The sequence below is a fragment of the Oncorhynchus nerka genome, linkage group LG5, assembly GCF_034236695.1.
Source record: "Oncorhynchus nerka isolate Pitt River linkage group LG5, Oner_Uvic_2.0, whole genome shotgun sequence".
NCBI classification, from domain to species: Eukaryota; Metazoa; Chordata; class Actinopteri; order Salmoniformes; family Salmonidae; genus Oncorhynchus; species Oncorhynchus nerka.
Window position 1 is genome coordinate 589,965 of NC_088400.1, and position 11,257 is coordinate 601,221.

Below are 11,257 nucleotides of genomic sequence, written 5' to 3' on the forward strand. Positions count from 1 at the left end.
AATAGGCGTGCATTTCTTCCACTCCTCTAGCCAGCACCTAAATAGGCGTGCATTTCTTCCACTCCTCTAGCCAGCACCTAAAATAGGCGTGCATTTCTTCCACTCCTCTAGCCAGCACCTAAAATAGGCGTGCATTTCTTCCACTCCTCTAGCCAGCACCTAAAATAGGCGTGCATTTCTTCCACTCCTCTAGCCAGCGCCTAAAATAGGCGTGCATTTCTTCCACTCCTCTAGCCAGCACCTAAAATAGGCGTGCATTTCTTCCACTCCTCTAGCCAGCGCCTAAAATAGGCGTGCATTTCTTCCACTCCTCTAGCCAGCGCCTAAAATAGGCGTGCATTTCTTCCACTCCTCTAGCCAGCGCCTAAAATAGGCGTGCATTTCTTCCACTCCTCTAGCCAGCACCTAAAATAGGCGTGCATTTCTTCCACTCCTCTAGCCAGCACCTAAAATAGGCGTGCATTTCTTCCACTCCTCTAGCCAGCACCTAAAATAGGCGTGCATTTCTTCCACTCCTCTAGCCAGCACCTAAAATAGGCGTGCATTTCTTCCACTCCTCTAGCCAGCACCTAAAATAGGCGTGCATTTCTTCCACTCCTCTAGCCAGCACCTAAAATAGGCGTGCATTTCTTCCACTCCTCTAGCCAGCACCTAAAATAGGCGTGCATTTCTTCCACTCCTCTAGCCAGCGCCTAAAATAGGCGTGCATTTCTTCCACTCCTCTAGCCAGCACCTAAAATAGGCGTGCATTTCTTCCACTCCTCTAGCCAGCACCTAAAATAGGCGTGCATTTCTTCCACTCCTCTAGCCAGCACCTAAAATAGGCGTGCATTTCTTCCACTCCTCTAGCCAGCACCTAAAATAGGCGTGCATTTCTTCCACTCCTCTAGCCAGCACCTAAAATAGGCGTGCATTTCTTCCACTCCTCTAGCCAGCACCTAAAATAGGCGTGCATTTCTTCCACTCCTCTAGCCAGCACCTAAAATAGGCGTGCATTTCTTCCACTCCTCTAGCCAGCAACTAAATAGGCGTGCATTTCTTCCACTCCTCTAGCCAGCACCTAAAATAGGCGTGCATTTCTTCCACTCCTCTAGCCAGCACCTAAAATAGGCGTGCATTTCTTCCACTCCTCTAGCCAGCGCCTAAAATAGGCGTGCATTTCTTCCACTCCTCTAGCCAGCACCTAAATAGGCGTGCATTTCTTCCACTCCTCTAGCCAGCACCTAAAATAGGCGTGCATTTCTTCCACTCCTCTAGCCAGCACCTAAAATAGGCGTGCATTTCTTCCACTCCTCTAGCCAGCACCTAAAATAGGCGTGCATTTCTTTCACTCCTCTAGCCAGCACCTAAAATAGGCGTGCATTTCTTCCACTCCTCTAGCCAGCACCTAAAATAGGCGTGCATTTCTTCCACTCCTCTAGCCAGCACCTAAAATAGGCGTGCATTTCTTCCACTCCTCTAGCCAGCACCTAAAATAGGCGTGCATTTCTTCCACTCCTCTAGCCAGCACCTAAAATAGGCGTGCATTTCTTCCACTCCTCTAGCCAGCACCTAAAATAGGCGTGCATTTCTTTCACTCCTCTAGCCAGCACCTAAAATAGGCGTGCATTTCTTCCACTCCTCTAGCCAGCACCTAAAATAGGCGTGCATTTCTTCCACTCCTCTAGCCAGCACCTAAAATAGGCGTGCATTTCTTCCACTCCTCTAGCCAGCACCTAAAATAGGCGTGCATTTCTTCCACTCCTCTAGCCAGCACCTAAAATAGGCGTGCATTTCTTCCACTCCTCTAGCCAGCACCTAAAATAGGCGTGCATTTCTTCCACTCCTCTAGCCAGCACCTAAAATAGGCGTGCATTTCTTCCACTCCTCTAGCCAGCACCTAAAATAGGCGTGCATTTCTTCCACTCCTCTAGCCAGCACCTAAAATAGGCGTGCATTTCTTCCACTCCTCTAGCCAGCACCTAAATAGGCGTGCATTTCTTCCACTCCTCTAGCCAGCACCTAAAATAGGCGTGCATTTCTTCCACTCCTCTAGCCAGCACCTAAAATAGGCGTGCATTTCTTCCACTCCTCTAGCCAGCGCCTAAAATAGGCGTGCATTTCTTCCACTCCTCTAGCCAGCACCTAAATAGGCGTGCATTTCTTCCACTCCTCTAGCCAGCACCTAAAATAGGCGTGCATTTCTTCCACTCCTCTAGCCAGCACCTAAAATAGGCGTGCATTTCTTCCACTCCTCTAGCCAGCACCTAAAATAGGCGTGCATTTCTTTCACTCCTCTAGCCAGCACCTAAAATAGGCGTGCATTTCTTCCACTCCTCTAGCCAGCACCTAAAATAGGCGTGCATTTCTTCCACTCCTCTAGCCAGCACCTAAAATAGGCGTGCATTTCTTCCACTCCTCTAGCCAGCACCTAAAATAGGCGTGCATTTCTTCCACTCCTCTAGCCAGCACCTAAAATAGGCGTGCATTTCTTCCACTCCTCTAGCCAGCACCTAAAATAGGCGTGCATTTCTTCCACTCCTCTAGCCAGCACCTAAAATAGGCGTGCATTTCTTCCACTCCTCTAGCCAGCACCTAAAATAGGCGTGCATTTCTTCCACTCCTCTAGCCAGCACCTAAAATAGGCGTGCATTTCTTCCACTCCTCTAGCCAGCACCTAAATAGGCGTGCATTTCTTCCACTCCTCTAGCCAGCACCTAAAATAGGCGTGCATTTCTTCCACTCCTCTAGCCAGCACCTAAAATAGGCGTGCATTTCTTTCGCCTCTAGATCAAACACATCACAAAATATAATATACGGTTAAGATCCACATCTGTCAATCAAACACAACTAATGTTAATACTGTACAACACTCAAAGGGAGTGTGTGATTGGCTGATACAGCTGAGAGGAAGCCTTTGATTGGTTGCTACCTTGACTATCTCAGTGTCTACGTTGAGCTGATTGGCTGCTGCGTTGATCTTCTCTCTGCAGACAGAACCCAGACTGGTCATCCCTCGGTCCCAGTACCGCTTCAACTGGCCCAGGTCCACATCACTGAACTGGGTCCTGTCCTGTAGCTAAACACACACTATACATTATAGACACATGAAAGATGATGGAACAGTATAGGTGGTCTGATGGCTCTAATCTCCTAAGGACTGCTAGATGAAGACTTACAGTTCTCTTCCTGGAGTTACTGATGAGCCACGGAGCAGAGGGACTGACTGGAACCTAGACAGGGGAGGAGACGAGAGGAGGATAGAGGAGACGAGAAGAGGAAAGAGCAGGAGAGGGGAGGAGACAAGAGGTGAAAAGAGGAGAAGAGGAAAGATCAGGAGAGGAAAGAGGAGACAAGAGGTGGAAAGAGGAGAAGAGAGGAGGAAAGAGGAGGAGAGAGGAGGAAAGAGGAGGAGACAAGAGGTGGAAAGAGGAGAAGAGGAAAGAGGAGACAAGAGGTGGAAAGAGGAGAAGAGGAAAGAGGAGGAGAGGAGGAAAGAGGAGAAGAGGAGAAGAGGAGGAGAGGAGGAAAGAGGAGAAGAGGAGGAGAGGAGGAAAGAGGAGAAGAGGAAAGAGGAGGAGAGGAGGAAAGAGGAGAGGAGGAAAGAGGAGAGGAGGAAAGAGGAGGAGAGGCAACAAGAAGTATAAAAAGGAGGAGAGGAGGAGAGGAGGAAAGAGGAGAAGAGGAAAGAGGAGAAGAGGAAAGAGGAGGAGAGGAGGAAAGAGGAGAGGAGGAAAGAGGAGGAGAGTTACTGATGAGCAATGGAAAGGCTGACTGGAACCTAGACAGGAGAGGACTGCATGTACAGAACAGTAGTGAACCTTCAGTTTAAAATGATTCATATCCCCTACCTGTATGCTGGGTTATGCAATAGGTGAGATCTGTAGGGTTGTAGTAACTGGGTAGTAGTAGTAGTAGTAGTAGTAACAGTAACCCCTACCTGTATACTAGGGGAGGTCTGTAGTGTTGTAGTAACTGGGTAGTAGTAGTAGTAGTAGTAGTAGTAACAGTAAACCCTACCTGTATACTAGGGGATGTATGTAGTGTTGTAGTAACTGGGTAGTAGTAGTAGTAGTAGTAGTAGTAACAGTAACCCCTACCTGTATACTAGGGGAGGTCTGTAGTGTTGTAGTAACTGGGTAGTAGTAGTAGTAGTAGTAGTAGTAACAGTAACCCCTACCTGTATACTAGGGGAGGTCTGTAGTGTTGTAGTAACTGGGTAGTAGTAGTAGTAGTAGTAGTAGTAACAGTAAACCCTACCTGTATACTAGGGGAGGTATGTAGTGTTGTAGTAACTGGGTAGTAGTAGTAGTAGTAGTAACAGTAAACCCTACCTGTATACTAGGGGAGGTCTGTAGTGTTGTAGTAACTGGGTAGTAGTAGTAGTAGTAGTAGTAGTAGTAGTAGTAGTAACAGTAAACCCTACCTGTATACTAGGGGAGGTATGTAGTGTTGTAGTAACTGGGTAGTAGTAGTAGTAGTAGTAACAGTAACCCCTACCTGTATACTAGGGGAGGTATGTAGTGTTGTAGTAGTAGTAGTAGTAGTAGTAACAGTAAACCCTACCTGTATACTAGGGGAGGTCTGTAGTGTTGTAGTAACTGGGTAGCAGTAGTAGTAGTAGTAGTAGTAGTAGTAACAGTAAACCCTACCTGTATACTAGGGGAGATCTGTAGTGTTGTAGTAACTGGGTAGCAGTAGTAGTAGTAGTAGTAGTAGTAACAGTAACCCCTACCTGTATACTAGGGGAGGTCTGTAGTGTTGTAGTAACTGGGTAGTAGTAGTAGTAGTAGTAGTAGTAGTAGTAACAGTAACCCCTACCTGTATACTAGGAGAGGTCTGTAGTGTTGTAGTAACTGGGTAGTAGTAGTAGTAGTAGTAGTAGTAACAGTAACCCCTACCTGTATACTAGGGGAGGTCTGTAGTGTTGTAGTAACTGGGTAGTAGTAGTAGTAGTAGTAGTAGTAGTAGTAACAGTAACCCCTACCTGTATTCTAGGGGAGGTATGTAGTGTTGTAGTAACTGGGTAGTAGTAGTAGTAGTAGTAGTAATAGTAACCCCTACCCTAGGGGAGGTCTGTAGTGTTGTAGTAACTGGGTAGTAGTAGTAGTAGTAGTAGTAGTAACAGTAACCCCTACCCTAGGGGAGGTCTGTAGTGTTGTAGTAACTGGGTAGTAGTAGTAGTAGTAGTAACAGTAACCCCTACCTGTATACTAGGGGAGGTCTGTAGTGTTGTAGTAACTGGGTAGTAGTAGTAGTAGCAGTAGTAGTAGTAGTAACAGTAAACCCTACCTGTATACTAGGAGAGGTATGTAGTGTTGTAGTAACTGGGTAGTAGTAGTAGTAGTAGTAGTAGTAGTAGTAGTAACAGTAACCCCTACCTGTATACTAGGGGATGTATGTAGTGTTGTAGTAACTGGGTAGTAGTAGTAGTAGTAGTAGTAGTAACAGTAAACCCTACCTGTATACTAGGGGAGGTATGTAGTGTTGTAGTAACTGGGTAGTAGTAGTAGTAGTAGTAGTAGTAGTAACAGTAACCCCTACCTGTATACTAGGGGAGGTATGTAGTGTTGTAGTAGTAGTAGTAGTAGTAGTAACAGTAACCCCTACCTGTATACTAGGGGAGGTCTGTAGTGTTGTAGTAACTGGGTAGTAGTAGTAGTAGTAGTAGTAGTAGTAGTAACAGTAACCCCTACCTGTATACTAGGGGAGGTCTGTAGTGTTGTAGTAACTGGGTAGTAGTAGTAGTAGTAGTAGTAGTAGTAGTAGTAACAGTAACCCCTACCTGTATACTAGGAGAGGTCTGTAGTGTTGTAGTAACTGGGTAGTAGTAGTAGTAGTAGTAGTAGTAACAGTAACCCCTACCTGTATACTAGGAGAGGTATGTAGTGTTGTAGTAACTGGGTAGCAGTAGTAGTAGTAGTAGTAGTAGTAGTAACAGTAACCCCTACCTGTATACTAGGGGAGGTCTGTAGTGTTGTAGTAACTGGGTAGCAGTAGTAGTAGTAGTAGTAGTAGTAGTAACAGTAACCCCTACCTGTATACTAGGGGAGGTCTGTAGTGTTGTAGTAACTGGGTAGTAGTAGTAGTAGTAGTAGTAGTAGTAGTAGTAGTAACAGTAAACCCTACCTGTATACTAGGAGAGGTCTGTAGTGTTGTAGTAACTGGGTAGTAGTAGTAGTAGTAGTAGTAGTAGTAGCAGTAGTAGTAGAAGTAGTAACAGTAAACCCTACCTGTATACTAGGGGAGTTCTGTAGTGTTGTAGTAACTGGGTAGTAGTAGTAGTAGTAGTAGTAGTAGTAGTAGTAACAGTAAACCCTACCTGTATACTAGGGGAGGTCTGTAGTGTTATAGTAACTGGGTAGTAGTAGTAGTAGTAGTAGTAGTAACAGTAAACCCTACCTGTATACTAGGGGAGTTCTGTAGTGTTGTAGTAACTGGGTAGTAGTAGTAGTAGTAGTAGTAGTAGTAGTAGTAACAGTAAACCCTACCTGTATACTAGGGGAGGTATGTAGTGTTGTAGTAACTGGGTAGCAGTAGTAGTAGTAGTAGTAGTAGTAACAGTAAACCCTACCTGTATACTAGGGGAGGTCTGTAGTGTTGTAGTAACTGGGTAGTAGTAGTAGTAGTAGTAGTAGTAGTAGTAGTAACAGTAAACCCTACCTGTATACTAGGGGAGTTCTGTAGTGTTGTAGTAACTGGGTAGTAGTAGTAGTAGTAGTAGTAGTAGTAGTAGTAACAGTAAACCCTACCTGTATACTAGGGGAGGTCTGTAGTGTTATAGTAACTGGGTAGTAGTAGTAGTAGTAGTAGTAGTAGTAGTAGTAGTAACAGTAACCCCTACCTGTATACTAGGGGAGGTCTGTAGTGTTGTAGTAACTGGGTAGTAGTAGTAGTAGTAGTAGTAGTAACAGTAACCCCTACCTGTATACTAGGGAGGTCTGTAGTGTTGTAGTAACTGGGTAGTAGTAGTAGTAGTAGTAACAGTAACCCTACCTGTATACTAGGGAGGTCTGTAGTGTTGTAGTAACTGGGTAGCAGTAGTAGTAGTAGTAGTAGTAGTAGTAACAGTAACCCCTACCTGTATACTAGGGGAGGTATGTAGTGTTGTAGTAACTGGGTAGTAGTAGTAGTAGTAGTAGTAGTAGTAGTAACAGTAACCCCTACCTGTATACTAGGGGAGGTATGTAGTGTTGTAGTAACTGGGTAGTAGTAGTAGTAGTAGTAGTAGTAACAGTAACCCCTACCTGTATACTAGGGGAGGTCTGTAGTGTTGTAGTAACTGGGTAGTAGTAGTAGTAGTAACAGTAACCCCTACCTGTATACTAGGGGAGGTCTGTAGTGTTGTAGTAACTGGGTAGTAGTAGTAACAGTAACCCCTACCTGTATACTAGGAGAGGTATGTAGTGTTGTAGTAACTGGGTAGTAGTAGTAGTAGTAGTAGTAGTAGTAACAGTAAACCCTACCTGTATACTAGGGGAGGTCTGTAGTGTTGTAGTAACTGGGTAGTAGTAGTAACAGTAACCCCTACCTGTATACTAGGAGAGGTATGTAGTGTTGTAGTAACTGGGTAGTAGTAGTAGTAGTAGTAGTAGTAACAGTAAACCCTACCTGTATACTAGGGGAGGTCTGTAGTGTTGTAGTAACTGGGTAGTAGTAGTAGTAGTAGTAGTAGTAGTAGTAACAGTAACCCCTACCTGTATACTAGGGGAGGTCTGTAGTGTTGTAGTAACTGGGTAGTAGTAGTAGTAGTAGTAGTAGTAACAGTAACCCCTACCTGTATACTAGGAGAGGTATGTAGTGTTGTAGTAACTGGGTAGTAGTAGTAGTAGTAGTAGTAACAGTAACCCCTACCTGTATACTAGGGGAGGTCTGTATAGTGTTGTAGTAACTGGGTAGCAGTAGTAGTAGTAGTAGTAGTAGTAACAGTAACCCCTACCTGTATACTAGGGGAGGTATGTAGTGTTGTAGTAACTGGGTAGTAGTAGTAGTAGTAGTAGTAGTAGTAACAGTAACCCCTACCTGTATACTAGGGGAGGTATGTAGTGTTGTAGTAACTGGGTAGTAGTAGTAGTAGTAGTAGTAGTAGTAACAGCAAACCCTACCTGTATACTAGGAGAGGTATGTAGTGTTGTAGTAACTGGGTAGTAGTAGTAGTAGTAGTAACAGTAAACCCTACCTGTATACTAGGAGAGGTATGTAGTGTTGTAGTAACTGGGTAGTAGTAGTAGTAGTAGTAGTAGTAGTAACAGTAAACCCTACCTGTATACTAGGAGAGGTCTGTAGTGTTGTAGTAACTGGGTAGTAGTAGCAGTAGTAGTAGTAGTAGTAACAGTAAACCCTACCTGTATACTAGGAGAGGTATGTAGTGTTGTAGTAACTGGGTAGTAGTAGTAGTAGTAGTAGTAATAGTAACCCCTACCTGTATACTAGGGGAGGTCTGTAGTGTTGTAGTAACTGGGTAGTAGTAGTAGTAGTAGTAACAGTAACCCCTACCTGTATACTAGGGGAGGTCTGTAGTGTTGTAGTAACTGGGTAGTAGTAGTAGTAGTAGTAGTAGTAGTAGTAGTAACAGTAAACCCTACCTGTATACTAGGAGAGGTATGTAGTGTTGTAGTAACTGGGTAGTAGTAGTAGTAGTAGTAGTAGTAACAGTAAACCCTACCTGTATACTAGGGGAGGTCTGTAGTGTTGTAGTAACTGGGTAGTAGTAGTAGTAGTAGTAGTAGTAGTAGCAGTAGTAGTAGTAGTAGTAACAGTAACCCCTACCCTAGGGGAGGTCTGTAGTGTTGTAGTAACTGGGTAGTAGTAGTAGTAGTAGTAACAGTAACCCCTACCTGTATACTAGGAGAGGTCTGTATGGTTGTAGTAACTGGGTAGTAGTAGTAGTAGTAGTAACAGTAACCCCTACCTGTATACTAGGGGAGGTCTGTAGTGTTGTAGTAACTGGGTAGTAGTAGTAGTAGTAGGAGTAGTAGTAACAGTAAACCCTACCTGTATACTAGGGGAGGTCTGTAGTGTTGTAGTAACTGGGTAGTAGTAGTAGTAGTAGTAGTAGCAGTAGTAGTAGTAGTACTAGTAAACCCTACCTGTATACTAGGAGAGGTCTGTAGTGTTGTAGTAGTAGTAGTAGTAGTAGTAACAGTAACCCTACCTGTATACTAGGGAGATCTGTAGTGTTGTAGTAACTGGGTAGTAGTAGTAGTAGTAGTAGTAGTAGTAGTAACAGTAACCCCTACCTGTATACTAGGGAGGTCTGTAGTGTTGTAGTAACTGGGTAGTAGTAGTAGTAGTAGTAGTAGTAACAGTAACCCCTACCTGTATACTAGGGAGGTCTGTAGTGTTGTAGTAACTGGGTAGTAGTAGTAGTAGTAGTAGTAGTAGTAACAGTAACCCCTACCTGTATACTAGGAGAGGTCTGTAGTGTTGTAGTAACTGGGTAGTAGTAGTAGTAACAGTAACCCCTACCTGTATACTAGGAGAGGTCTGTAGGTTGTAGTAGTAGTAGTAGTAGTAACAGTAAACCCTACCTGTATACTAGGGGAGGTCTGTAGTGTTGTAGTAACTGGGTAGTAGTAGTAGTAGTAGTAGTAGTAGTAGTAACAAACCCCTACCTGTATACTAGGAGAGGTCTGTAGTGTTGTAGTAACTGGGTAGTAGTAGTAGTAGTAGTAGTAGTAACAGTAACCCCTACCTGTATACTAGGGGAGGTCTGTAGTGTTGTAGTAACTGGGTAGTAGTAGTAGTAGTAGTAGTAGTAGTAGTAACAGTAACCCCTACCTGTATACTAGGGGAGGTCTGTAGTGTTGTAGTAACTGGGTAGTAGTAGTAGTAGTAGTAGTAGTAGTAGTAGTAACAGTAACCCCTACCTGTATACTAGGAGAGGTCTGTAGTGTTGTAGTAACTGGGTAGCTGTCCCGAGAATATGGACCAGGCCTGGAGCTGCTGAGGACCAGTGAGGGGGATGTGAGGACTCTCTCCCCAGATCCCTCTCCCCTGCTGGGGCTGTCCCTCACCCCCTGGCCTCTCTGGAGGTCCCCATGGGCCGTGGCAGCCATGTTGGATAACTCTTCCTCCCTCCGCCACTCATCCTCTTCATCACCCGTCTCCATGGCGATAGAGAGGCAACCAATAGTGTCCGAGGGGTGGGGAGTCTGTCTGTGTTTCTCCAGCCTGCTCCTATCAGAAGGCTGTCCTTGTCCTAATCCCTCCCCTTCCCCCCTCTCTGATAGGCTGAAGACCTGATGAATGCGGGGGGAGTGGTCTGAAGGGGGAGGGATGGGGGAGGAGGGGGAGGGACGGGGCCTGGGGGGATGAGGTGGGAGAGTCTGGTGGTTGGATTGAGGCCTGGGCTGGGGCTGGGAGGGAGAGGGCCAGGTGCCAGACTGGAGAGAACCATACTGTCTAGCCCAGCTCCGAGGTACCCCCCCTCCTACCCCGGCCACTCCTGCTGCCCCCCCGGCCCTGGCCCCACTTGTGGGGAAACCCACCCTCTTGGACATGCTGTTGATGGGGGGGCCGGGGGGTGAGGAGGAGGGGGGTGAGGAGAAGGAGGGGGAAGAGGAGAGGGAGGGGGTTTTATAGTGAGGAAGTGACAAGGTACCCAATCTGGAGTGGAGCTGGAGAGGGGAGGAGACAGAACTGTTACTCCTGTGCTGTGATTGGTTAAGCAGAGTTTGATGGACATGTGCAGGCAGCTCAGAGTCAGAAGGGAGGGGCTTAACAGTGGGCCGGGAACTAGAGGCGGAGCCTAGAGAGTAAATCCCAGTCAGGATGACATCATTGTTGTTGTTGACAGAGCTAAGCGGAGAGGAAGAAGAAGAGGAGGAAGAGGAAGGGAGGAGATGGGAGGAGCCTCTCTGGATGTTCCGAGCCGCCGCCATCTCTGCTGTCAGCATGGCGCCCGCGACTAAAGCCCCGCCTGCTAGTGTGTGATTGGACAGAGCTACCCCAGCCACGCCGTGATTGGACAGAGCTACCCCAGCCACGCCGTGATTGGACAGAGCTCCCCCAACCATGCTGTGATTCGATAAGGAGTGGGATACGCCCGCATTCTGGTCATTCCTCGAGGCCAGCTTCCGTCTCTTGTTCCCCACCCAGGTCTGGAGAGAGACAGACACATAGTTAACACTACTACTACTACATCATCACCCAGGTCAGACAGACACATAGTTAACACTACTACTACTACATCATCACCCAGGTCAGACAGACAGACAGACACATAGTTAACACTACAACTACTACATCATCACCCAGGTCAGACAGACAGACACAT

The 11,257-nt window shown here is 45.9% G+C and overlaps 1 protein-coding gene across 4 annotated transcripts in view; it reads right to left on the minus strand.

The window, feature by feature from the left end:
* LOC115124488 (highly divergent homeobox-like) overlaps nt 1-11,257 on the minus strand; it is a 79,465-nt gene that overhangs the window by 39,722 nt on the left and 28,486 nt on the right. For 3 of the 4 annotated variants that reach the window (XM_065018258.1, XM_065018256.1, XM_065018259.1), the window contains exons 4-6: nt 9,849-11,081; nt 3,159-3,212; nt 2,912-3,058 (exon numbers count right to left, since the gene is read on the minus strand). In XM_065018258.1, coding sequence (XP_064874330.1) covers nt 2,912-3,058; nt 3,159-3,212; nt 9,849-11,081 — 1,434 coding nt within the window. The remainder of the gene's footprint in view (nt 1-2,911; nt 3,059-3,158; nt 3,213-9,848; nt 11,082-11,257) is intronic. The other variant, XM_065018260.1, reaches the window with a different exon arrangement.